Below are 26,636 nucleotides of genomic sequence, written 5' to 3'. Positions count from 1 at the left end.
CTGGTTATTTTTTAAATTTCTATCGTCTTATAGACTAGCTAAAATAATAATGATTTCATGCTTATTTTTGAACTGCTTCCTATTGGACTGGTTTTTTTTCATTTTTCTCTTTGTTTTGCATGCTGTTTAGTTCAGACGCGGTTATTTAATAGTTGTTAACTATCAAAAATAGGCATCTGCTAAAAGTACACTTATGAAATCAATGCATTGGTGGTCGAGAAAATTGAAGAAAGAAAGAAAAAAACGTTAAATTAAAAAATGATTGACACGAAGTCTATTTCAAGTTTGGCTTATTCGAGTTGAAAGAGAAGAGCGAGAAACTCTTCGTGATTGGTTTAGCAACTCTTTGGTTCTCGCCAAATCTGTTTTCAGAAGTTCCTCCTGTACCATTAGAGGTCAGTTGCCCTGATTCCAAATATGTCCCATTTATTTCCATTTCCGTAACTGTATCGCATTGATGTCTGAAATTATGGTTCTGCTGGTACGACCGCGGCAATGGATTATTCGCGACATTGATTAGACATCGTTCTTTATCGAAATGGACGCAGTAGGTCGTTCGATTGTCAAGTGTTTCGATTACATGTCCGAACGATTTTGAATTGATCATGCCATCAGTAGCTCGCCCTCTTGCGGCAAAACTCATTGTTGAAGGAGATTTTAAAACTTTGCCAATGCTTCGCAGACTTTCAGACTTCTTTATCTTCACTTTTGAAGAGTTCGCAGCTTGTGATTCGTTCGTATTCTTAACAATCGGTTTGATGGCGTTAACGGAAGTTAGGGATTGGTTTCGACTCATTTGGGTGGATTTGTTCACGTATTTGCGGCTGAGGGTTCCTTTCTCCGTGGGTTCCCACATCAGAGCATCCGAGTAGGCAGGTGGTAGTTCGACAGCAAGGTTGAATTCTCGATTCCAGTTGTTGAAGAATTCTACAAAAAAAAAACTATGCTTAAGCTGAGAACACTTAAGTTTCATACAATCAAAATTTCTCATTTACATTTTTTTTAATTTTCCATATATTCCCTTCAAATCTTATCTGAGACTGCCATATGGGCACTAAAGATGCAGCTATGGTTCAAATTGCGCACAAAAACTTTCCTGCGAAAACAAAAAGATAAAACTTCAATTGCAATCTCTTTCAGGTTGGCTGAACATCTAACCATTTTCATGGCTGTTCATACTCTGCGGCTGTTGCGGCGTGCCATTCCTCCCACTGGGCAAATTAGCCGACTGTTCTAGCTTGCAGAATATCTTCTCGATGGTCACATCCACGTGTACTGTGTAACACTTTAGAAGGAGGCGAAAAGGGTATGAGAAGCCTACGAAAGTGGTGATGCAATAGAGGGCGTGGCTTATGAACCAGGGTCTCATCCCTTCATTGAACATGACAACTTCAGTCAAGAAGTCCACGTCACTCAAGTTCATTCCTGAACAAGGAAAACACGAAAGCTTCAAAACAGATTTATCAAAAAACTCGGCTTCAAAACAGATTTATCGAAAAAATACACCCTTTCCATGCCACATTTTTTTGCGATTCGAATCAGCGACCAAACAAATCTGGCTATCTGATTAACTAGTTCGGAAACCTAAACTCACCTTCACATGTTTCTATGTAATCATCTTTGCTCTCGCTTTCCATCAGAAAACTGGACCTCTGGGCTAGATACTCATTTTCAGCCTCCGCGTTCGCAAAGCCGAAACTCTTGAAGAACGAAATCTCAGTAATTGGTTTCGAATTGAACTTTGGTGGCAGCCGAGTTACATCTTCTACTCGGAACTGCGAGAAGTCGAAAGCCGACAACGCCGTGTTTGTGTCGAGTCGTTCCAGATACTCCTGGGTGATCAAAATCCTCTCACCGTTTCGAACCGACGTGATCTGTTTGGACCGTCTAGCGTAATGATAACAAATAGCTCGCCACCAAATAATCGGAAAGGACTGAGTGTATGTGCGGACTAAGCTCAGACACTTTTTCAACGTCATTTTATTGCGTAATTCTTTCCTGATTGGATACGAGTACGATTCAAACACGTACACGGTGTAAGTGATGCAAAGGGAAATAACAGCTATGTAGTTTATAAGCGGGTTACATTGTATCGAATCGGACTTCTGATCGTCCGAGAAGCGCTGCCCACCTAAAAGAAAACTGAAATGAACCTAGTTTACATTAAAATAAACCGTGCTTATCTTGGCTGTGAGACCATTCGGATCTCATTAACTATCCCCCTATTGTAAGGGGGGTTCATTAAATTCTCATATGCTCAGCCGTTGAATTAGTTCTTTGTAAGGGTGGCAATTCGTTACTAGGTACCAAAGGGGGAAATACTTGAAGAGATCCGACAACTCCTATTAGTTCTTCAACACAATATCATGAGAGTTTAATTCCGACCATTAACGGATCGGGAAAAACTATAGCTAAGCTCGGAGTTTTACCACGCAACTTTAGATACACTTTATGCAGAAGACTTTATTCAAGTTGATATCTATTTACAGAACTTTGAGTCGATCTTCGGATTCAAAAACAAATCTGGCTTTCGCCTTTCAGACTAACTTCACAGCGAGGTAAGTCGAAAATTGTTAAGCCAAGACGCAACTATTAATTGCTAAAGTTACGTTTTCTGAAAATTAAGTTTTTGCTTTACATATTCAATTTTGATCGTACATTGTGTCCAAAAAAATTAATAAGAAAAAAAAAACGTTTTTACAAAAAAATTCAAGTATAAGAGCTTTCAAAACACATTACAGTCACTCGCGAATAATTTTTTATAAGAGCTACAAATATGCATTTTTTATGAGCTATTTATCTCAAAGGATAAATTTAAGCGGTCCCTTTGGTAGGAATTTGACTTTGCGTTGCAATTCTTTGTATATTTGAATTTCCAGCACATCGCACATCTTTACATTACTTTATACATGCGGAAATGATGTCGCATCACGATAACTAAATCATACTCGCTCAATAACCATCTCACCTATACTCCCATTGAAATGAAAATCTTATCCTTTTACAAATTTTTCTAAAAAGAATGGCGGATAAATCTCAAAAAGAGAACAGCGGATGCGATTTTAGGCAATGGTATTACAAATCAAACCAGGGCTTTAAAACTGAAAAAATAATAATCAGCCTTTTTGCAGAATATCGATGAACAAAACGGTGTGATTAGCATCGTCTAATCCTTTTTGAGACATGCTTCACAAGAGAAAGGTCCAACCTATGAATTGAATTTTTCTTCACGGCAGGTCAAAATGTATCGATTAATTTCGTCATGACAAATATGACGTAATTTGATGTCAATGCAAATCTATGAGCCAAAAAAGCGAAACCTTTATTTTTCCCCTTGCTTTGGAGTTCTTTTCACATAATTGCGAAAAGTCCCCAAAATTGGCAAAACTGCTAAAAACAGACTGAAGAAAAATTTAAATTTCTAAAGAAAAATTTAAATAGTTTTGGAAACAATTTTTATTATTTTCTTGAACAATTTTAATTTTAATTTTTATTTTTTAAATGGACATCACTGAACACCTCGAATCACCAAGTTTTCCAGTCAGTGGCGTGACGTTCGCAGAAATTTTTTAAGGGGGGCGGCTTTTCGAAAATTTTGTCGACCTTTGTTTTAGGTCGAGCAATTTGATTTTCCGAGCTCTCCTAAAATAGTATAAGGACGCAGGCAATTTTTTTTTCAAAAAACAGGCCAAAAAAGTCGTTTTTAGGCAATTTTTGGAAAATGTTTTCCAAAAAAGGCGTTTTTTTTTCACACGCGCTCACCCCTCAAAATAATTCATATTTGCGCCGAAAGTGGCTTTAGAAAAGTTTTGAGGTTGTTCACCGAAAAATGGATGTCATAAAGTTATACCAAAGGAAAATTTTGGCAGCCAGAATTGAGAGGGAGGTGGCAAACCCCTCCCCCCCTCGGCACGCTACTGTTTCCAGTGAAAACCGATCTTCTGCCTCAATTTTTTTTAGCTATAAACCTAATCATAAATAAAGCTACCGAATGAAGGTATCTGCTTGGCAACACCCCCTGATGCCAAATTGTGTGTGTGTGTGGGGGGGGGGGGGTTCGCCGGTTGGACTAGTTATCGTAATTTAAGGGATTCGGGCGGAGGGGAGAGGGGGCTCGTTATGAGGTAACATAGAAGTACACGAATGGCTGAGATGATTGGAATGAAGACAATTAGTTATTCATACCTGATCCTCTGACTGCCACATTAAATTGATCTCCCTCATCCGATAGCAGATGTCTGTCAACATAAGGTACCAGCGAACAATAAGTGACAGCTGTAAGCGATAAATATAACAGCAGGGTGCAGATTAGAGATTTCCACAGGATTACTTCGCAGAAGTTAATAAATGACACCGAAACACGAACGCACAATTTGTCCAGTTTCATTATTTCTCGTTCACCTTCTAATCAATATTTTCTTTCCTTATAGTGAATTACAACTTATAACAATAACTTGCCAGTAACTATAAAAATTAAAAAGCCTATAGAAGAACAAATTTATTGTTAAAAAAACAGAAATAAAACGCTTCTTGAAATTGGTCGAATAAGAGCGAAGAAACTCGTCAAAAGTGTCAGCAGAAGAAATAAGGAAATACTAAAAACTAGCCCTTAAACAATTGCCCATTCTCTCAAATCTTATCTGATTCCGTCAAATCAACATTGCAGCTATGCGTTCTTACACTAAATTGACGGACAGGGCGGCTCACGGTTTAGAAGAGTGAAAACTAAATGAACTTGCCAGTGGAATATTATAATACTTTTCTTATTCAGTGGCAGCTATTTTTTGTACCATCAGTTTTATATTCCTATTCTCTGACCAAATGCTTAGAGTAAATTTGTCAAATGAAAAAACACCTCTTCGCTTTTATACTATTCATTTGGCTAAGATTTGAGCAATTTTGTCAAATAAGTTAACAAAGAAGCCAAAGAAATTCATTGATGCGATAGGTTGACAGCCCGGCAACGCAGGAAAATCTCCTGGCACTAAAATAGAATTGAGGAGAAGAAAGAAACGATCAAAATTGGTCGATATTTTTTTTCGTCTTCTTTTTTAATATCATCCAATTAGCTTAAATGCCTGCCACTGATGCTTCTATATATCAATTTACATGTAGTTGGGCGACCTACTTTGGAACTTTACTCTTATTTTGACCGCATTGTTTGAGAGGCTGGAAAATGAACAAGAAAAGCAAAAAATGCAATAGTATGATGGCTTTCGCTATTCAAAAAGACTAAAAATATTTACCGCCGCACCCCTTGCGGCCTCATTTTGTTTCATTCGCTTCTACGTTTTGAAAGCAAAAAAACTTAGCTAAAAACATTTTATATCAATTGGTGCAGTCTAGTTTTAATAGCTTTCATCTGCTCCCTCATTCAGCGTGTTTGATCCTTATTGAGCACTTTGTATTTGATGAACTTGGCTTACCGCATTTCTATATTTAAGCCAATTTTTTTCAGACTACTTTTTTCATTTGAACATTTTTTCATTTGACTATACACGGAACTCATTGACATGCTCAAGAAATTTTCGAAGGGCGAGAGCAGTTTCTCCAATTTTTTTGAATTTTTTTCGACGTTTTTCAGGTCGACCAAAAATATTTTCTGAGCCAAAAACTTCTGCGTTGCAGGCAAATTTCGGAAAAACAGGCCAACAAAAAAGGGCACTTTTTGAAAAACGTTGACGACTAAATTGCATATAATGGCCGCAAATATTAGTGTTGGTCAGCCAAAAATGGATGACTTAAAATACTACCAAAGGGCGTTATTTCAAGTTGTCTCCTTTTTCATCGACAGCGCATCTTTAATTCCGGCAAACATCGTTTAGAATGGGTTGAAACGTTGTTCAGTAATTCATTTACAAATGAAGATTGTTTGCTTTTTTTGGTAGCTTGCACGGGTAAACAGTGTCCTTATTTTGACCCCAGCTAGATCCTGCAAGCGCTTTAAGCACATCTCTTTGTTTTCTTTTTATGGCTTCAGTTTTGCCGTGGTTAAGTATTTTTTTTAAAAGTATCTAAATTGAGTCCTAAAATTTTAGATGGCAATCAAGAAGTAGAAGCGTGTTCTAGATTTTGACAGGTTAGCAAAATTTGCAGTCGTTGGAATCAGGCAATTGGTTGTGGATTGTTTGCGGTTGTTTTCAAAAGAAAAGAAACACAGGGCGGATTTAAATAGGGGAGGGGGGCAAAATATTTGAGTAAAACGAAAATTTTTTCATTCAATAAGATTCAGATTTTTTTCCCCAGTATTTTAGCCTTTTTTTTCGAAAATTTCGACTGCGGCGCAGAAAATTTGGCCAAAACATGGTTTTTTTAGTGCTTTGGGAGAGCTCGGAAAATCAATTTGGTCGACCTAAAAAAAATTGTTCGACCAAAATGTCTCCCCCCTCGAGAAAATCCTAGATCCGCCCCTGACAGAGTTGAAGTAATTTGATAGGGAGAGGTTTGTAGCTTTGTGATTAAGTGTTAAAATGTTGAAGTCGTCGGCATAACGTTTATACGCGTTGCGAAAGTGTAGGTGGATCACTTTCAAATTGAAGGCTACTTACAATTTGGGGAATAACTGATCCCTCTACTGCGGATTATTCTGGCTTCGGAGAGGCGATCTTTAATAGAAAAAGTTTTGCATGTCAACCGCTCAGTTAAATTCTCAGCCAGCGGTAGATTTTTTTTTAAATTGCCCCGTCGTACTCAATACAAGACCAAATTTTGTCGACTTTTTTTTAGGATCAAATTGATTTTCCGAGCTCTCCCAACGTACTAAAAAGACCCTGAATTGTCCAAATTTTCTGCACCGCAGGCAACATTTTGAAAAAACAGGCCAAAAAAGCGTTTTTATGCACTTTTTGGAAATTTATGACCAAAAATTGCGTTATTTCGGCGCGCGCTCCCCCCTCAAAACTAGTCTATATTGGCGCCGAAGGCGCCTTTACAACAATTTTGGGGTCCGTCAAAATAGGTCAAAATAGTTCAAAGGGGGACATTTTCGGTTGGCAGGGGGTCGAATCCCTGATGGGGGGCGTCCCCCCTAAATCTGCCCCTGATCTTAGGTATCTTGCATTATTGAGTGATGTTAGTACTTTGTTAGTGGAGTGGAAAGGCAAGAAGCTATTCAGGTAGCCTTTAGGGGCAATATGTGAGTTTGTCAGTGGAGCAATTATTCTTACGACTGGGCTCTTTCTGGGGGTTGTTTGGGGAATTATTCTTACGACTGGGGGTTGTTTGGGGAATTGAGGCTGAGGGTGGGGACTTTTGTGGATTTGGTCAATGGTAGTTCTGTTACTGTTGCAGTTTTATAGACTGGGGGCATTTGTGCAACGCTGGGACCCTTTTTCATTTAAATAGTTATGTACTCTCACGCAATACCATTTTGGTATTTCAAATAAATCATGGTAAGAAAAGATCCGTTTTATCCCTTTGTGTATTTTTTTAATGTGTGAAACTGGGGCATATTGTTTAAGATGCCGTTTCGTTTTAATTTAAATGGGTTGGTTCAGTTTGCAGGGGCAGGTTTGTGCCTGGATTCGTGGGCGCCATGACAAGACCGATCTATTGATTTCTAGGCGAAAGCTATGTCAGGGGAGGATGATTGATGAGAAGCAAGCAAGTTTGGACTTCAGCCTTTGGTGGGACGTAGGGTCGTTGGTGGGGGCTCTTATTTTGAAAGTTGGTAGCACCTCTGTCGACTTCTGGAATTTGAAATTTCAAAGGGGACTGTGATAAATTATATATTCCTTTGTTAGTCCATCAGATTCGTTGACCAGGGGGTTTTGTGAAGCAGTTGAACCTTGAGGGCAGGAGTATCTGTGGGAACGCAGATAATTAAGACTGATATTTTCCATCTTCGTTTAGAATGTTTATAGTTAATGATTCTTTAGGGGCTAAGGGGGTAGAGAAGGTAGTTTTAGAGGGGATTTCAATGAATCTACAAAGAGAAGTCCTCCTCAATCTTTTTCTAGGTCTTTGACAATTATATCATAGTATTCGAAGTAAGTTTTGATTTTAAGGTGGAGCTTGGTTTCTCGCACAGCAGTAATTTCGGTTTTAATAGTTTCAAGATAGCTGAAACTCCTCCAGAACAAACGGAGACTATCTCAGTAGTTGTTATGGGGTTGAATGGATTGTTTTCGACGACGGGATAGTCTCGGTGCTACGCTTTTTTTTGGGTCTAAGTTTTTAAAATTAAATTTTCAAAAAGACTTTCAAATCCTGATAGTACCCTGACAGCACTTCCACGGAACTCATTGACATGCTCAAGAAATTTTCGAAGGGCGAGAGCAGTTTCTCCAATTTTTTTGAAGTTTTTTTCGACGTTTTTCAGGTCGACCAAAAATATTTTCTGAGCCAAAAACTTCTGCGTTGCAGGCAAATTTCGGAAAACAGGCCAGCAAAAAAGGACACCCTTTGAAAAATGTTGACGACTAAATTGCATATAATGGCCGCAAATATTAGTGTTGGTCAGCCAAAAATGGATGACTTAAAATACTACCAAAGGGCGTTATTTCAAGTTGTCACCTTTTTCATCGACAGCGCATCTTTAATTCCGGCAAACATCGTTTAGAATGGGTTGAAACGTTGTTCAGTAATTCATTTACAAATGAAGATTGTTTGCTTTTTTTGATAGCTTGCACGGGTAAACAGTGTCCTTATTTTGACCCCAGCTAGATCCTGCAAGCGCTTTAAGCGCAGCTCTTTGTTTTCTTTTTATGGCTTCAGTTTTGCCGTGGTTAAGTATTTTTTTTACAAGTATCTGAATTGAGTCCTAAAATTTTAGATGGCAATCAAGTGGTAGAAGCGTGTTCTAGATTTTGACAGGTTAGCAAAATTTGTAGTCGTTGGAATCAGGCAATTGGTTGTGGATTGTTTGCGGTTGTTTTCAAAAGAAAAGAAACACAGGGCGGATTTAAAAAGGGGAGGGGGCAAAATATTTGAGTAAAATGAAAACTTTTTCATTCAATAAGATTAAGATTTTTTTCCCCAAAATTTTAGCCTGTTTGTCGAAAATTTCGACTGCGGCGCAGAAAATTTGGCCACAGCATGGTTTTTTTAGTGCTTTGGGAGAGCTCGGTAAATCAATTTGGTCGACCTAAAAAAAATTGGTCGACCAAAATGTCTCCCCCCTCGAGAAAATCCTAGATCCGCCCCTGACAGAGTTGAAGTAATTTGATAGGGAGAGGTTTGTAGCTTTGTGATTAAGTGTTAAAATGTTGAAGTCGTCGGCATAACGTTTATACGCGTTGCGAAAGTGTAGGTGGATCACTTTCAAATTGAAGGCTACTTACAATTTAGGGAATAACTGATCCCTCTACTGCGGATTATTCTGGCTTCGGAGAGGCGATCTTTAATAGAAAAAGTTTTGCATGTCAACCGCTCAGTTAAATTCTCAGCAAGCGGTAGATTTTTTTTTCAAATTGCCCCGTCGTACTCGATACAAGACCAAATTTTGTCTACTTTTTTTTAGGATCAAATTGATTTTCCGAGCTCTCCCAACGTACTAAAAAGACCCTGAATTGTCCAAATTTTATGCGCCGCAGGCAACATTTTGAAAAAACAGGCCAAAAAAGCGTTTTTATGCACTTTTTGGAAATTTATGACCAAAAAATTGCGTTATTTCGGCGCGCGCTCCCCCCTCAAAATTAGTCTATATTGGCGCCGAAGGCGCCTTTACAACAATTTTGGGGTCCGTCAGCCAAAAATGGATATCTCAAAATAGTTCAAAGGGGGACCTTTTGGGTTGGCAGGGGGTCGAATCCCTGATGGGGGGCGTCCCCCCTAAATCTGCCCCTGATCTTAGGTATCTTGCATTATTGAGTGATGTTAGTACTTCGTTAGTGGAGTGGAAAGGCAAGAAGCTATTCAGGTGGCCTTTAGGGGCAATATGTGAGTTTGTCAGTGGAGCAATTATTCTTACGACTGGGCTCAGTAGTTGTTTGGGGAATTGAGGCTGAGGGTGGGGATTTTTGTGGATTTGGTCAATGGTAGTTCTGTTACTGTTGCAGTTTTATAGACTGAGGGCATTTGTGCAACGCTGGGACCCTTTTTCATTTAAATAGTTATGTACTCTCACGCAATACCATTTTGGTATTTCAAATAAATCATGGTAAGAAAAGATCCGTTTTATCCCTTTGTGTATTTTTTAATGTGTAAAACTGGGGCATATTGTTTAAGATGCCGTTTTGTTTTATTTTAAATGGGTTGGTTCAGTTTGCAGGGGCAGGTTTGTGCCTAGATTCGTGGGCGCCATGACAAGACCGATTTATTGATTTCTAGGCGAAAGCTATGTCAGGGGAGGATGATTGATGAGAAGCAAGCAAGTTTGGACTTCAGCCTTTGGTGGGACGTAGGGTCGTGGGTGGGGGGCTCTTATTTTGAAAGTTGGTAGCACCTCTGTCGACTTCTGGAATTTGAAATTTCAAAGGGGACTGTGATAAATTATATATTCCTTTGTTAGTCCATCAGATTCGTTGACCAGGTGGTTTTGTGAAGCAGTTGAACCTTGAGGGCAGGAGTATCTGGGGGAACGCAGATAATTAAGACTGATATTTTCCATCTTCGTTAAAAATGTTTATAGTTAATGATTCTTTATTCTTTAGAGGCTAAAGGGGTAGAGAAGGCGGTTTCAGAGGGGATTTCAATGAATCTACAAATAAAGAGAAGTCCTCCTCATTCTTTTTCTAGGTCTTTGACAATTATATCATAGTTTTCGAAGTAAGTTTTGATTTTAAGGTGGAGCTTGGTTTCTCGCACAGCAGTAATTTCGGTTTTAATAGTTTCAAGGTAGCTGAAACTCCTCCAGAACAAACGGAGACTATCTCAGTAGTTGTTATGGGGTTGAATGGCTTGTTTCCGAGGACGCGATAGTCTCGGTGCTACGCTTTTTTTTTGGGTCCAAGTTTTTAAAATTAAATTTTCAAAAGACTTTCAAATCCTGTTCTGTTCTGTTCAGTTCTGTTTCCCATTTACGCCCCTCGGGGGGCCTTGGGCGGTTCGTTCTGGCACTTCCTCTCATGCTTGGCTAGGTTATTAGCAGTGATCCAGGCTCCGCAGGATCCACACTCTTTCCTCTCCCTGGTCCCCGTGTACCTGTTACCTCCCGTCTCCCTTGCCGCCGTGTTCCCTACCGTTCCACTCCCTCCTCCGCAACTCCTCCTATGACTCGCCATATTACCCCTTGTTACCGTCACCGCGCAGTCCCCACACCTACCCATCTGGTCCCCCTTACAGCTCTTGCTGTGGTTTGTTAAGTTGTGCTTCTCCGCGAAAGTTCTGTTGCATCTATCGCATTTAAACACCCTCTCCTGTATCCTGTGAACTCGTCGTTCATGCTGCACTAGACCTCCTTTCGTTTTACAAATTCGTCCGCATCCCTCCCACCTGCATGTTAAGTTTTCTCCCTGATACCTCGCCTGGCTCCTAGGTTTCTCCCCTCCCCTGTATCTGCACATTTCACTCTCCCATTTCTCTAGCGCTTCTTTTCTCCTTTTCACTGTCGCCTTCCATTTTTTCCGGTCCTGTGTTAAATTTTCTATATTCGTCCAGTCCTCTCCCGCTTCCCTTATGAGTCGCCTCCAGTAATTAACCACGCCTCCATTTAACCTACCCTGTTGTGTTCTCTCGTTTGTCCAGTGCCCTAGTATAACTTTTTTAGTTGTCCTGTTGTTGCTCATCCAAAGGACGTGGCCCATCTTTTGCAACGCCCGCGTCTCTATTTTTGTTCTGATAGATGTTATCCCCAGAACCCTACGTATCTCGAAACTATTGACCCCCTCTCTTTCCATTCGCAAGAGTGTTAAACCTCTCCCCTCATTCCATATCCACCGGTAGCATTTATCCGCCATGCTCTGCATCTTCGCCATATCAGTCACTGTCCATGCTCTTGCACTGCAGTCAAAGAACATTGTTGATTCGACCACTGCCTGTACAATAATTGCCTTCGTTCGTTTACTGACCTTTGTTTTCCACAACCATCTTCTTACTTTTGACCACGCCCAGTATCCCCTTTTAATCCTCGCTGCCCTGTCCTGCTTCCTCCCTATTAGCGTCCCTAACATCCTCGTACAATTCGCTGTCTCGCTTCCAAAAGCTATGTATTCCTCTTTTCCGTTGTGACATTTTTCCTCGAACTTCATCATTTCCGCCTTGACCGTTTCTTTGCCGACCGCTAATTCTTCCGTCCAGCCCAGGAGAGTTGAGTCGTCTGCGAAAAGGGACTCTTCTAATCGAAAGACTTCCTGGGTGCTGCTCCTTAAGGCCCTCTTTACTTCTATTGGAGGGAGACTATTACCTGGTCCCCACGACCATTCTAGACCGCACTCTTCGCCTATCTCCGCCGCTTTTTCTCTTCGTTTTTTGGCAGCTAACCGCATCGCCTGTGCGTGATACACATTGAAAAGTATCGGAGATGTAGCGCAACCCTCCCGTAGACCTCGTACCGGTAACCATTCCTCGCTTAGTTCCCCTCGACCCTTAACTTTGTATTTCGTTCCTTCATGCAGGTTTTTCAAGACCTCTATCACACCCTCTGTCATTCCTAAGTTTTCCAAAACCATCCACAATAAGGGCCTGTTGACTCGGGGGTATGCTTTTGTTATATCTAACAGTACAGCTCCCGGTCTGTTCCCGGTCGTCTCCGCCTTCCCAAATACCCTCCTTGTTTCCTCATCTATTCTCAGTATGATTTGCGTTGCGTCACACGTCGATCGTCCTTCTCTGAAACCATTTTGATTCTCACCACATGCCTCTATCTTCTCCGCCCATTTTCTAATCCTACTCGTTAGTATCCCTGCCATTATCCTGCTCAACACCGGGAGTAGGCACACACCCCTGTAGTTGTCGAGTTCATTTCTAGCTCCTTTCTTATGTAGGGGTATGACCCATCCTTCCTTAGCTTTGTCGGCCCAGTTCTCAACCGGTGTGGCTAATTGTTCCATCATGCATTGGTATAGTTCTTTCCGGGTGTCTATACTTAAGGCTTTCACTGCGCTAACACTTACATTGTCTACTCCTGCCGCTCCGTCTTTCATGTTCGCCAGTTCTCGTTCGAATTCCACGAAGGTTATTGCTTCTTCCATCTCTTCCGCTGCTGCCTTTGCCTCTGGAGAGTCCTTAATTTCTGTTGACGATGCCGTTCTCATTATCTCTATGACGTCCCGCTCGTATCTGTCTTCCGAGACTTTCATGAAGTGTCGTCTGAACTCTTCTGGCGAGAAAAATTCTTCTTCTATGTTCTGGAGGTCTTTCCCCCCTAAGTACCTTAGTGTCTTGTAAATGCGTCTTATATCCCCTTTCACTTCGGCGTCCTTTGTTTCGTCTACCAGTTTAAGCCACCACTCTTCTTCCCATCTTCTTTTAGCCTTCTTGTACTCTTTCCTGACCTCCTGCCTTTGTATTTTAAAGTTTTCCGTTCGTGTTCGTTCAAAACTCTTCGTAAGTGCCCCGATCCTCCGTTTGAACCCCTGTATTTCTTCTAAATGTGTATCCAGCCATGGACTCAGTGCTTTCTTTTTTTTAAATCCGCACACTTCTGTACCCGCTTCATTAATCAAGTTGATTAGGCGTTCACTTTCCTCACCCGTACCCTGTTGTTCTCTTTTACCGTCTACTGTCGATGCGAATGCTTGCCGGATTGATCCATCTCGAAGAGCTTCCCAGTTTATTTTCCTTTGAGTCTCACTTTTCCTATTTGCCTTCGCCCCCTTCCTTCTCCAGACCTCCATGCATTTCGGCCTGTGGTCCGATAGAGATGTACCCGCTATTATCGTGTTTATACTCTTCACTACCCTGCTCCGGTCTTTTTTCTTCACCATGAATCCGTCAATTTCGTGCCATGTTCTTCTTCCTGGGCACTTCCAGGTTCCCCTCCTGTTGTGCCTAAAGAAGGAGCTAGTCCAGGTTAACCCCTGTTCGTGACACCATTCTATTAGATCCCTCCCCGCCGCGTTGGTCCTACCCAGTCCGAATGGTCCTACCGCGTCATCTTCTTCCCTCTGGGAGGTGTCCCCTACACTGGAGTTGAAGTCGCCTCCTAGTACTAGCTTTTTTGCGCCACATCTAATCATTTCGTTTAGCTCTTCTCTATACGCATCGAAATCCCGTCTATCGCTATTCCAAAGGGGCTGGTATGTCGCTACAAACTTGATTTGGTCGACCTCTACTGCCGAACTCCTGTCCCCGCATGTCCTCTTGCATCCTTGGTCTCTCCAATCTAGCGCCCATTCGTCTCGGAGTATTATCCCGCTTCTTTTGCCGTGTATAAGGACCCCAAACATGTCTTTTGCTTTAATCCATTTCATTCCTTCCTCCTTTTCCCTCAGTTCGGACAGTAATACCACTTCCGCGTTACTCTTGCTTATACATCTTAGGATTTCTGCAAAACGATTCCGTCTAGGGAACGAGACTCTCGCCCCCTGTATGTTCCACGTCCATACACTTGTTGCTTTACCTTTCCCCTTCGTCTTTGCTTCCCTTTCCCTCTTTTCTGCTCTGGTCTTTTGCACCTTCTCCCTACGTTTCCGTTTTTCTGTTCGTCTTCTTTCCCTTATCTCTCGCTTTCCTCCCTCTCCTTTACACCAGGAGCACCGGTCGCATACAAACTCATCTGAGTATCCCTCGATACTCCGCAAGCTTGTGCATTTCATGTGGACATACCCCCCTAAATTACACCACACGCTTATCTGCCGCCTATCCTTGATTTCCTTCCCACAGATCGGACATACGTATGTTTCAGGACCTGGGTTTCGTTCCACGTCTCCTGCCCTCACCAAAAGCTGGACCCAGTATGCAGGTTTACCCGGTCCAGCTGCCAAAAACCCGCCAAACATGAGAATGGTGCTCGTCCGAGAACCATGATCGCCTTTGTTTTCCCACTGGAGTCGGCTGGTCCCCGTGGTGTTTGATAGGAGGGGGGGTGTCCGACTTCTTTGCCTTGGCTGGGTAAGTCGTTCCTTCCCACACTCCCCTGGTGTACGTTTTGTTTGCAGCGCTTTTCCCCACTCGAAGGGAGAACACTTCGAAAAGCTTTCAAATCTAAATCCTGATAAGCTTTCAAAACTATCAGGATTTTACAAATTTTGAGAAGCGAAAACAGGAAAAAGGTGCAGTGCATTGGCATTTTAGTTGTCAACAAAGGGACTTGTTGTGATAAATATGAGTCACGTGAAACGCCAGTTCAATTATGTATGTAGGTTCAGTAAAAAATTACCATGATTAACAAAACTTTATATCAGTAACTAACAGAGTCTTTTATTTTGCAACTAGCACAGTGTATGCTCTGGTCACAATTAAGAAGTTAAGAAAAACAAACACCTAAAAAAATGAAAACGGCAAAAAAATTGTATGAAACCAGATTGTGGCAGAAAATTAAAGTTCATTTACGAAACTTCTGAGCATTCGCATTTTTAATGAACTTTGCACTTGAACTGATCGATAGTGAGTTTGTCTTTAAAAAAGAAATAAGCTGAACTTAAGAAATGAAGTCCAAAACAAAAAATCGAAATTGAGAGAGAACAAAATCTAATTTTTCTTGAAAAAAATGAGACCTATATAAGTGAAAATGACTTAGTTTTTTTCAATTTCAAAAACAAAAATTTAAATTGGAACAGTACAGCGGACATAATTATCGCAGTGAAAAATTTAGCCGAACGGAAACAGCAGAAAATATAAAACTAAACTGTCTGAAGTCTTTACACAGAGGCGAAGTGGAGTATCGCAACACTTGCTATACAATTAAAACATTGCATTACAAGATATTGAATTGAATGAAAAACAGTAAATCGATTTTTTGAATAATCAAATTGAAAAATCACTTCGAAAAAACTACATCGAAAAAATTACTTCGAAAAAACTACATCAACCAAAACTTTATAACTTTTTCTTGTCTTAAAAACTATGCCAGAGAAATTTCCGCACCAGCTAAGCTGCAGTTTGCAAACACAAGTAACGAGCTCATAAAATTCAATGAAACTGGCAAATGAGCCTTAAAAGAAAAGTCATTAAAAAAATCAACATCTTTAAAATTCGAACAATGCGCCTGTGGATTGAGAACGCTATACTTTGAACTGCATAAAAATGAGCTCCTTGTATACCTAAAACCCAAGCAGCAGTGAACTTGCTTATTTAAGCGGATATGGCGCTTGCTGTTTTAATTGCTATCTAGAATCAAGCCAAAAAGAAGTTGATATATATGTGACTTACCTTGAAGAAAAATGGATTCGTTTTGTAACACGAGCTATACTTGCGCACAAATTAGCAAAATTTTTAGCATATACACACTAAGAACGCCGTTCTTAAAGGGGTTTGTATTTACATTTAATTGTTTGAGTTTTTTTGAAAACATCCAGAAAAAAACCGCCAAATCTGAGATAGGTTTAAAATGACCACTGTCGTAGTAAATAATTTTAAAATGATAAACACAGGCTAAGCTGAGCTTCGCAGCACTTACGATACAACAAATGAATGGCAATGATTAAAATTAAAAAAAAAGAAAACCAGAAGTAGAAAAAAATCGTTTTTGTTAAAAACATTTATAAAAATGGACAAACAAGCCCAAAAAAATTGAGAACAAAATTACCTGCACCATTTCAAACTTTTCAAAAATTTTTGGAACGTTGAGAATAAGTCGAATTTTCCAACAATATTTTCTGTGGGAAATAAGCCGATAAAAATAAGAAGACAGAAAATTTTGTAAAACAGCCAAAGATTTCGAGTTTGGAGAAAAACAGGTCCCGACTGGAATCGAACTCCCGGTCTTTTATTTCTCAAGCATCGGTTAAACAACAACCTTGTGGAAAGCTCAAGCTTCAAAAAATTTGGGCTACGGGAACTAGGCGGACAAAAAAAACCACAAAAACTCAAGTTTGCGAGAAAAAAAAAACAGGTCCCGACTGGATTCAAGCCAAATCCGTTGCCGTCTCAAGCAGGTGTTAGTCAGCGTCAGATGATTGATCGAGTTTATAAAAATAACTTCGTAGACAATACAGAGAAGACAAAACTGCCCAACAAAACTTTCCACAAACTAAAAAAACTAGCATGTAACGTTTCTCCTGTGCCTCAAACAGATTAAAAACTTGAAAACTGCTTATAAAAATATATGAAAAAACAACGACAGGAGTGTTACCATAACAAAAGTCGAGGGCATCTAACAAAGCGTTTGATTTTTAAAATTGAACGATTTCAACTACAAATTTCTTTTTAATTCAAAATGGTCAAAGCTCTAAACCTTCTGGATTTCAGATCTTCATATTTTTAACTCAGAACCCTAAAATGGCCGACAGCATACAACTGCGCTTTCCATATTTCAGTTCATTGGCAAAATAACTGAATTCATGAATGAGACTCTTGCTTCAAAAAATTTGGGCTACGGGAACTAGGCGGACAAAAAAAACCACAAAAACTCAAGTTTGCGAGAAAAAAAAAACAGGTCCCGACTGGATTCAAGCCAAATCCGTTGCCGTCTCAAGCAGGTGTTAGTCAGCGTCAGATGATTGATCGAGTTTATAAAAATAACTTCGTAGACAATACAGAGAAGACAAAACTGCCCAACAAAACTTTCCACAAACTAAAAAAACTAGCATGTAACGTTTCTCCTGTGCCTCAAACAGATTAAAAACTTGAAAACTGCTTATAAAAATATATGAAAAAACAACGACAGGAGTGTTACCATAACAAAAGTCGAGGGCATCTAACAAAGCGTTTGATTTTTAAAATTGAACGATTTCAACTACAAATTTCTTTTTAATTCAAAATGGTCAAAGCTCTAAACCTTCTGGATTTCAGATCTTCATATTTTTAACTCAGAACCCTAAAATGGCCGACAGCATACAACTGCGCTTTCCATATTTCAGTTCATTGGCAAAATAACTGAATTCATGAATGAGACTCTTGCTAAGTTCTGTTAATTTTTTAGTTAGCCTGTACGTATATCATTTGCTGCAATCAATAGATAAATCCAGCGTAATTAATTAAAAACATCACTATCTTCTTGGTAAAATTCTTAGTTTAATAAAAATTTTCGAAATAACTCTAAAAAACGTCTAATTGAAAAGCTTAGACAATTTGAGCAATTACATTAGTATGGAGGCCAAATCTGCAACTGCTGGTAGTCGCCTGACATCACCCCACCAAAGCGTCGACACTTTCAAATTTGAGAAACTTTGAATATATATTTTTCAATTTAACAGATTTGAAAAATCAATAATATCTGATCTAGGAACGTGAAGTTGTGTGTTAAGCAGTGACTTTTGGCAGTGACCCACCATAGTGTTGAGAATTTAAAACTTCGTAATTTTTATAAATTAAGTTTTTTGAAAAATTTTATAAATCATAAAAATGGCATATCTCGGAAAACTAAGATGATTTGAGCAGTCACTTCTGCAGCAAAGATTTATAAATTCTGAAATCCTCAGATCACCAATTACAGGGATAGATGTCGTAAAGCTTTTTAAAATCAAATTACTTGAATGTTTTTAAACATTGAAAACACATCACGTCTTAGAAACTGAAAAGATTTCAGCAGTCACAATCGGAGGAAAAGTTGGTAACCCTGAGCCTACCCAGGCAGCACCCAGCTATAAGGTAGTGAAACTCTAAATTTGTAAAGTTTTTATAATTCTGTTTTGAAAACATTTGAACAAATCATAAAAACACTTCATATCTCGGAAACTAAAACATTTGAGCAGTCAAATTTGGAGACAAGAACTACAAGCCATGAGAGTACCCTGACAACATTGAAAACAGGTCCGGGAATTCCATATATTTTTTTAAAATTTCGTTAATTTAAGTTTTAATTTTTTTGAATATCATAAAAAAACGCCACATTTAGAAAACTAAGAGCATTTGGACGCAAAACTTGCAACACGTGAGACTACCCTCAAAGTACCCAATTACAATGTTGGTATTTCAAATTTTTTGAAATTTTTATTTAAAAAATCAAACATAGTCAATCGAAGATTGGAAAAGAGTAATGAACGCAGGTTAACATTAAAAAAACACTAACTTTCTTGAAAACCTTTCGAATTTCAAAGAAAAAAATAGATACCCTTTAAGAATTTCTAGAACAATTATGATTGGCGCTTTTTTGACAACATGAACCCAACTTGAGAAAACTGGATCAATAGGTAACGTTTTTATTCCGTAGGAAATCTTAGAAATAAATTCCACTTTCGAAACTGGAAATCGTTCACGTTTTTTGTGCTATTTCCACGTTCGTATTTGGAGAGTGCTATTTACGTCACTTTCAGCAGCTGAATTTCAATTGAACTCATAAAGTGCATTATACCTAAGTCCATCAACATTTTAAGACTTGTTCCTGGAAAAAATTTTTAAAAAAATCAGCAAGACCTAGATTAGAGTCTTCATTACGTTCATTATTCTTAAAAAACGTCATCCCTCGAAAACTACCAGGATTTGAGCAATCATTTTTAAAACCAAGAAATGCAATCCTGAAAATACCCTGACATCATCCAGTTATAGGGTTTGGAATTTCAAAGTTTGTGAAGTTTCTTATAACTAAGTTTTTAGAAAATTGTTGAAAGAAATCGTAGAAAAACGTTATTTCTCGGAAGCTAAAAAAATTTGAGCAGTGATATTAGGGGCAAGTTTTCAAGCAACCACTTTCAGCAAGGATTTCAGCAAGCACTTTTTCAAAACTAAAAAGAGGATTTCAAAACTACAAGTATTACAGCAACCACTATTGGAGGCAAAGTTCTGAGAGTACTTTGACAGCAGCCCACTATTGGTTTGGGAAATTCAATATTATGAAATTTTTCATATTTAAGTAAGTTCTGTAAAAACTTTTGAAAAAATCGTAAACGTAATTTCTCGGCAGCTAAAAAAAATTGAGCAGTCATAGTTGGGGGCAAAATTTGCAACCCCGGAGAAAACCCTGACAGCATCCAATTAAAGAGTTAAGAAATTAAAAGTTTTTGAATTGTTTTAAATCTTTTTTTAATTAAAAAAACACACCTTGAAAACTACAAGGATTTGAGCAGTCATATTAGGAGGCAAGATTCGCAAACTCTGAGAGTACCTCACAGCAATTTTTAGACATCAAAACATTACGCTGTGTCGTCACCTTGAATGAAATTAAAACGAAACTGCTCAAAAAATATGACGCTAAGTTGCTTTAAACTAACTGCACACTCTCAGGAAAAAAATCAGAATCTGAAAAAAAATCGAAAAATCGCTTGAAAATTTGTTTTCAAACTGATTATTTCAACGTGTATAGAGAAAAATCAATGAAACATAATTACGTTCTTCTTGAATTGAATGAAGCAATTGAATTGAATAATGTTACTGAAAAAACAACCGCCAAAGAAGCAGACAAAAATTGGGACAAAATAAATTAAGCCTACAGAAAATCAATTTACATCTCAAGTTTTTTTCAGCTGCACTCCTAGTACCTCATTAACTCTTAACACAGTATCTCTTAACCAAGAACTAGAGCTGTGCAAATTGGGTGAAGCTGTGGATCTTCCAAAATTGGAGATCCTACGAATTAAGTTATTTAAGGCAAAAAAGTACCCGATTGCAAAACCTTTGCTTATCGCAAGAGTAATTATCATAAAAATGGGATTAAATTTAAAATAAACGGAATTCTACAAACTCTAAGAAACGTTCTTTCCCGGTAATAGAACTGATAAACGAAGGACTACACTAAAAGGAAATTCGATTCCAGTCAATTTGTGTGCCTTTCAAGACGATTAGATTGAGTTTTGCGGCAAAATTTCAGATGTTCAATGGCAATTTAATTCGATCTTTGACGGTATCTCGGTAACAATCAAAATAGGTGACTGCATAGTTAATTACATTCGACGTTTTTTTATTTTCCGTGGCATTTTCAAGCCTTAGGATGTCGGCTTTTCATCAACAACGAGATAATTTGTTCCGCAAAATAAAGAGGAAGCTATTTTGGGCACAGAAGAGGGACAAAGGAGGCAATTATTAGGTGATATTATGCGAGTGTGCCGGGTATATTTGTCAAACACAGGGCACAGGGGTAAATTGGATACAAAAATTGACATAAGCCATCAATTATTCAAGATGTTCTAAGGCCGAACAAATTTCAGAGGGATTAATCAGTGGGTGACACAAACAGAGGAAGCGCAAAATCTCATTGATCTCAAAGTAAAACACTAAAAAACTACATCCTGTGGAAAAATCTAGTACACTTTGAAAATGTAGGAGTGCTGACAGAATAAATTAAAAACACTATTTATTAAATGCAATTGAAAAAACATTTCAAAAAAATCAATATATTTTTTCCGTTACAAAAATTCCACCAAAGTTAAAGGTCATTTCGATTTGGAATGGTGAAATAAAAGGACAGTTGGAAAAGTTTTAAGGAAATCCAGAATAAAAATGACCATTTATTAAAAAACTGAGCTTAACAAAAAAAAGATATCACCTTCACCTTCTTGGCCCTTTTTTGATTAAAAAATAGCCCAGTTCGATAAAAACTGGATCGCTGGGTAAATTTTTAAATTGCACTGAACAAATCAAATATTATTTCAATTTTGAAACTTCAGTATGATAAATAATGCACTTTCGTTACTGCAGAGCATAATTTTCTTTTTTTTTCTAGCAAAAAATTTTGAAATGAGCTGAAAAAAAAACTCGGAAAATCAAGCCGGGGAATTTTAAGTTTGAGCACAAAGAACTATTTTTATCTGAAAAAAACAGGTTCTAAATAAGTGCATCCAATTCGCTCATTGACATACGAGCAAAAATGTTGCCAAAAAATTGCACCTTGTTACACACAGAGGCGAAGCTGCGCTTCGCAAACACAAGCGAGGAAAATGCAAAAAAGATCTCTAAACAGGCAAAACAAAATGAAAAAGATAAAAAATACACCTTGAAAAAAGATTTTTGTTGGGAGCAGGAGTATCACGTCCTCTCATCTGCGCCGAGATCGCTTGGGAGTAAACTAGTGGCCCAGCTAATGCTGGATCTACCTGTTCTTAAAAAATGCACTTTACACAAAACCCTAGTGTTTCTCACCTTAAATAGGGGATTAACCGCTCATTTAGAGAAAACCGCTACTGGTTCTTTCAATTTAAGACTTCATCTCAGATTTGGCTGGTTATTTTTCGAAAAAAAGCAAAGATTCCAAAAATCGATCAAAAATTTAAAATTTACCAGCGTCCATAAAAATTTCTCTGTGAAGCATGGGAATACCGGCTTTTCCCACCCTGAATTTTGGATTGAAGATTTCCGCACCCTGATTTTTTTAGATTGAACCCTTAATATCAGATTTAGCTAGTAGATTTCTAAAATAGTGACGGTAGAGGAACTTTTCGGAAGTCCATATCAGCTTTTTTAGAAATTAAACAGGAAAAAACAGGCTACGCAGGGAAAATTTGAGCACCATTTTAGTTTTAATGAACTATTAAGCTCAGAATCAGCAGGTTACTTTTTGAAAAAAAAAAGAACAATTTTCCAAAAGCGGGCAAAATTTCAAAAAGTGGACATCTTCTAGGGCCATATTTTTTGTCAAGACGCAGGGCATAAGATTCGCATAACTAGTTTTTTTCTTTTAGTTGAGCCCTTAAACTCCAATTTAGCAGGGTAGTTTAAGGGAAAAGTGAAAATTTTTCAAAAATTAACCAAAATGTCAAAAAATGGGCTTGTTTGATGTCATAACTTTTTTCTGCTACATACACTGAATAGCCGCTTGAGAGCGGAAGATCCCCTTAATTTTTTTCTTTTCATTGAAACCTTCAACTCAGATTTGTGCATTTAAAACTTGAGAAAATGAAAAAATTCAAAATAAATGATAAAAATCCCCCTCCTGAAGATTTCGCAGGCCGTAGAACGTCTAGCGAAATTTGCAGGCATATAGAAGAGCAGCCGTTTTTTCTTTGGTGCCATTTTGCGAACATCAGTACAGTAGTTTTTGAGAAAAATTGAATTTTCTGCGAACAAAGCAAAAAATTTCCAAAGCATCGCAAAAAATACGAAAAAAAAAACAATCCCATAATTTTCATAATACATGTTTTTATTTTCAAACTGGATCTAACACTAGCGAGAAATAAAACAGCAACATATGCCATTGAATTGGTTATGCTTAAATAAGCTTAAAAATGATTAAAATGAAACTCAAACGAGCACTTTAATTTGTGACTTACGTTAGAAAAAAATTCTTCGTAGTGTAATAAGGAAATTTGTTTTTCAGTATTAAACTTAAGTTACTCTAATGGCTTAACTGTGCACTAGTTTTTAAACTTTTAGCAAACTGTATTTACAGGATGAATTTTCGAATTCTTGAGATTTTCAGTCCTATTCTAAAGGCAAGCTTTGAAGTAAGAACAAATCTAAAGCGTTCGGTTAAAAACTACAGCTATGATACAGTTAACAGCTTGAACTTAACAGCTTGAATTAATTCTCTAGCAGATCAAGTAATTTAGGTGATGAAAACTTGATTCTTAATTTTTCGACCCTATGATTTGGTTTTCATTCAGATAAATTTTTAAGCCCTTTTAAGCGCGATATAAATAACAAGTGACTGCTGCTTTTATTTGGCAGGATTTATCAATATTTTAGAATCGGATATTTTGAGCCTCCATTGGAGTATAAAAAACTCTAGAGAATACCCTGACAAAAGAATGGACAAATTTGAACAAAAAAATGAAAATAAACCCACTCATTTTGACAGCTCATCGTTTCACCACAAAATACCCTGTTTAACATTATTATTTGTCTAAACAGCCTTTTTTTCCGATTTAGTTGCTCAAGGTCATCAATATTGCCAACAACTTTGCTTTGATCTTCTAACGCTTGCTACGTAAAAATTTAGTGCACATTAATGGACAGGGCAAAAAATGAAAGAAAATTTTTCAACCATATTTGTGTTTAAAAAATGTATTAAAATTTTTAAAAAAAATTTAAAACCGCAAAAAACTTGTGACTGAATTACCTCCAACAATGGTGTTTTTAAATGGCATTCACGAAATTAGAAGAAAACTGAACCATCAAAAAGTGTCCGTGCTGCGGGAACTAAGCCGTCTAAAACGAACAGACCGACAATAGTCCAAAAAAGCAGAAAATTTCCAAAAAACAGGGCAAAAGAAGCTATTCAAGCAAGGGCAAAGAAACTTTTCAAGATACAAATTTCACTTATAGTTTATTCTACTTCATAGCTTGAGTCGGTTCATAAAAACTTGCTGTTGTTAGCAAGCTCGTCAAGCTACTAAACTTCAAATTAGTTCATAGCGCAAACGGTTAGCAATAGATTGAAATTTTTCAAGCGAACCGATCGCGCAACGAAACTTCGAAATTATTTAAATTGTTTTCATAGCGCCAATCTCTTGAAGCTCAAAAAGCGACGAAAAGCCGTATTAATTCAAGTCAATTAATTAAATCGAGAAAAAAGAGTGATTCGAGAAAACTAAGAATCAGCCTTCAAAAAGTTAAGCTGCGCTAGATTAACGCTGCCTGTTCTGCATTTTTGCAGCAAAACTGAACAAAAAATCTTTAGGTCGTCCTGAGTACGAATTACCGCGAATGACTAATAGCAATGCAAAAATTTAAGCCGCTTCTCAGGCGTAAAAAAAACTTTACTGTAAAAAAAACGTCGAGTTTAAATTATTTCAAGAGCAGTGCCGTTCTCTAGCTCCCTTTTCACTGATAACATCTCAATTGGCTACGAAGATAAATAACAGAAAAAAGCATTACTTCGCATCACTTGAGATTCATCACAAAAATAGCTTAACAAAAATCAGCCGAAAGTCGCGTAGTTTGAGAAAAAAATGACAAAACGATATCTACCAAAACTACAGCCTTAACCGAGCCTTACCTAACTAAATCGACAAGACTTTAATAGACTGTTGTGTCGAAAAAAGGGTTATCTAAAATTGAACGGGTATCTGAAATGACAGCAAGCTCAAAACAAGTCTGTTGGTCAACAGGTCTGTTGGGAGGTCTCAATCACAGCCAGACCTGAGTAGATGCGTCTTGAGAAAGTTGTTCGCGGAAAAAAATGTCGAGCGCGATTGCAATGCACTTTCTCTCGCGAGTGTAACAATTTTCAGTAATTGAAACTTCAATAGTAAAGATCAGAAAAAAGCGGTCAATTTTCAAACAATTCAAAATTATCCAAACGAGGTAAATCTTGCGGCGCCAACAGAGGTCAGAAAGAATGAAAACAAAATGAAAACGGTCAATTTGAGATTGACTGGCTCCTAGCCACTTTCTTGACTCTATCTCAATGTTTAAGATTCGTCTAGAGTTTGCGCAATTGACAATGCCAAACTAACCTCTGCAGGACACTTCAAAAGCCAAAAACAATACAGATATTTTTATTAATTATTTGCACTTGGTGGAATATTAATAAACAATTATATGGAATTGGTCTCCTTGGGACATAAGAGAATTTCAGTTAGTTTAAACCGAAAGCTATAAAAATATCGCTCCGATTAAAATTGTTACGATTACGATTGTTTAGGGCAAAAAGTCTAACCAGTGAATCTTTTTTGAGTTCAGCTCATCTTACAAGTCTTGTTAAAAGGCAATATTTCCAACACAGCTATCGATAACGAAAAAGAGTCTTTGAAATCTTTCGATTGCTTAAGAAAACACGAAGACCAGGAATTTTTTTGTCTACTGAACACTTAAGCTGCAATCAAACAAGAGAACGGTACAGGTAATACCCCAGCGTCGATCGAGCAACAAAAAGGAAAAGAATCAAGAACAAGAGGCTGTATAAAAAAGGAAATCACTACCTAAAGAAATCAGATTGGTCACATCATGCAAGAAATTTAAAGAAAAAATAAAAACATACCTTCAACAGAAAAACGAATCAATTCCAATTGAGAGATCACTTGAAAATTTCAAAAATTATTCCCAACAAATTTTTTTCTTCGTAAGCAATTTTATAATAATTAGTTAATTCGCGCCATGCGCAGTTTTTTTTACAGTTGATTGTTTGTAAACGTTATGCAAGCATTTCGAGACTTGCGATACCACAAAAACAGCATTGCAAGCTAGCAATCAGGAAAGTCACTAAGACCAACGAAAACGGAAAAATGTTCGAAAAAACCACAACTTAAAAATTCAAAAGGTTATCTGGAATGATCTTCTATTTGCGGAAAACACGTCCAGAAACATATTTGACGACGTTTAATAAAAATTCAAAAACAATTTTTGAGCAAAAAGAAAATGGTGTCATTAAAAACTTTGCCAAAAATCAAAAAATAAGATGTCTCAAACGAAAAGTAGAAAAACATCAATTGTTGTAGGCTATAAAAATCAATAAAACTCTTATTGAAATGTTATAAAAAAAAACTACAACACATAAAAATGACTCGGGCTACACAAATTCCATTCCTTTTTTCTCATAATCAGCAGATGGAAACAATAAAATAAAATTGGTCAAAAAATCGAGATCAAAAATATCCTAAGTCTTAAACCTTTCTAAAAACTTAAAATTCTGCAACCAACCAACCTGCATATCATACAAAAACAACTGAGGACAAAACGAAGCCCTTTCCGTTATTTGCTATAAACTAAGATCATACTGAAAGAAAAAAATTGACAAAAAAAGCCACAATTTTCAAACAATTGCCACAAAAAAGAACTTGAATTACTCCAAAAAACTTGCAAAAAATTGAAAAAAAAACAAGGTATGCTTCGCACCACTTGCGATA

At 37.8% G+C, this 26,636-nt stretch overlaps 1 protein-coding gene across 1 annotated transcript; it reads right to left on the bottom strand.

The window, feature by feature from the left end:
• Window positions 1-233: 233 nt before the first annotated feature.
• On the bottom strand, window positions 234-24,947 carry LOC134842461 (transmembrane protein 151A-like). Its single transcript, XM_063858811.1, has 5 exons — window positions 24,931-24,947; window positions 4,186-4,404; window positions 1,595-2,131; window positions 1,159-1,425; window positions 234-927 (listed from the first exon to the last, which is right to left on the bottom strand). The coding sequence occupies exons 2-5, from the start codon at window positions 4,385-4,387 to the stop codon at window positions 275-277; spliced, it is 1,659 nt and encodes a 552-aa protein (XP_063714881.1). The 5' UTR covers window positions 4,388-4,404; window positions 24,931-24,947; the 3' UTR covers window positions 234-274.
• Between the last annotated feature and the right edge of the window lie 1,689 nt (window positions 24,948-26,636).

The sequence above is a fragment of the Symsagittifera roscoffensis genome, chromosome 3 (assembly GCF_963678635.1).
Source record: "Symsagittifera roscoffensis chromosome 3, txSymRosc1.1, whole genome shotgun sequence".
Taxonomy (NCBI): Eukaryota; Metazoa; Xenacoelomorpha; order Acoela; family Convolutidae; genus Symsagittifera; species Symsagittifera roscoffensis.
The sequence above is the reverse complement of the archived record's forward strand: the minus strand, read 5'-3'. Positions and strand labels throughout refer to the sequence as shown.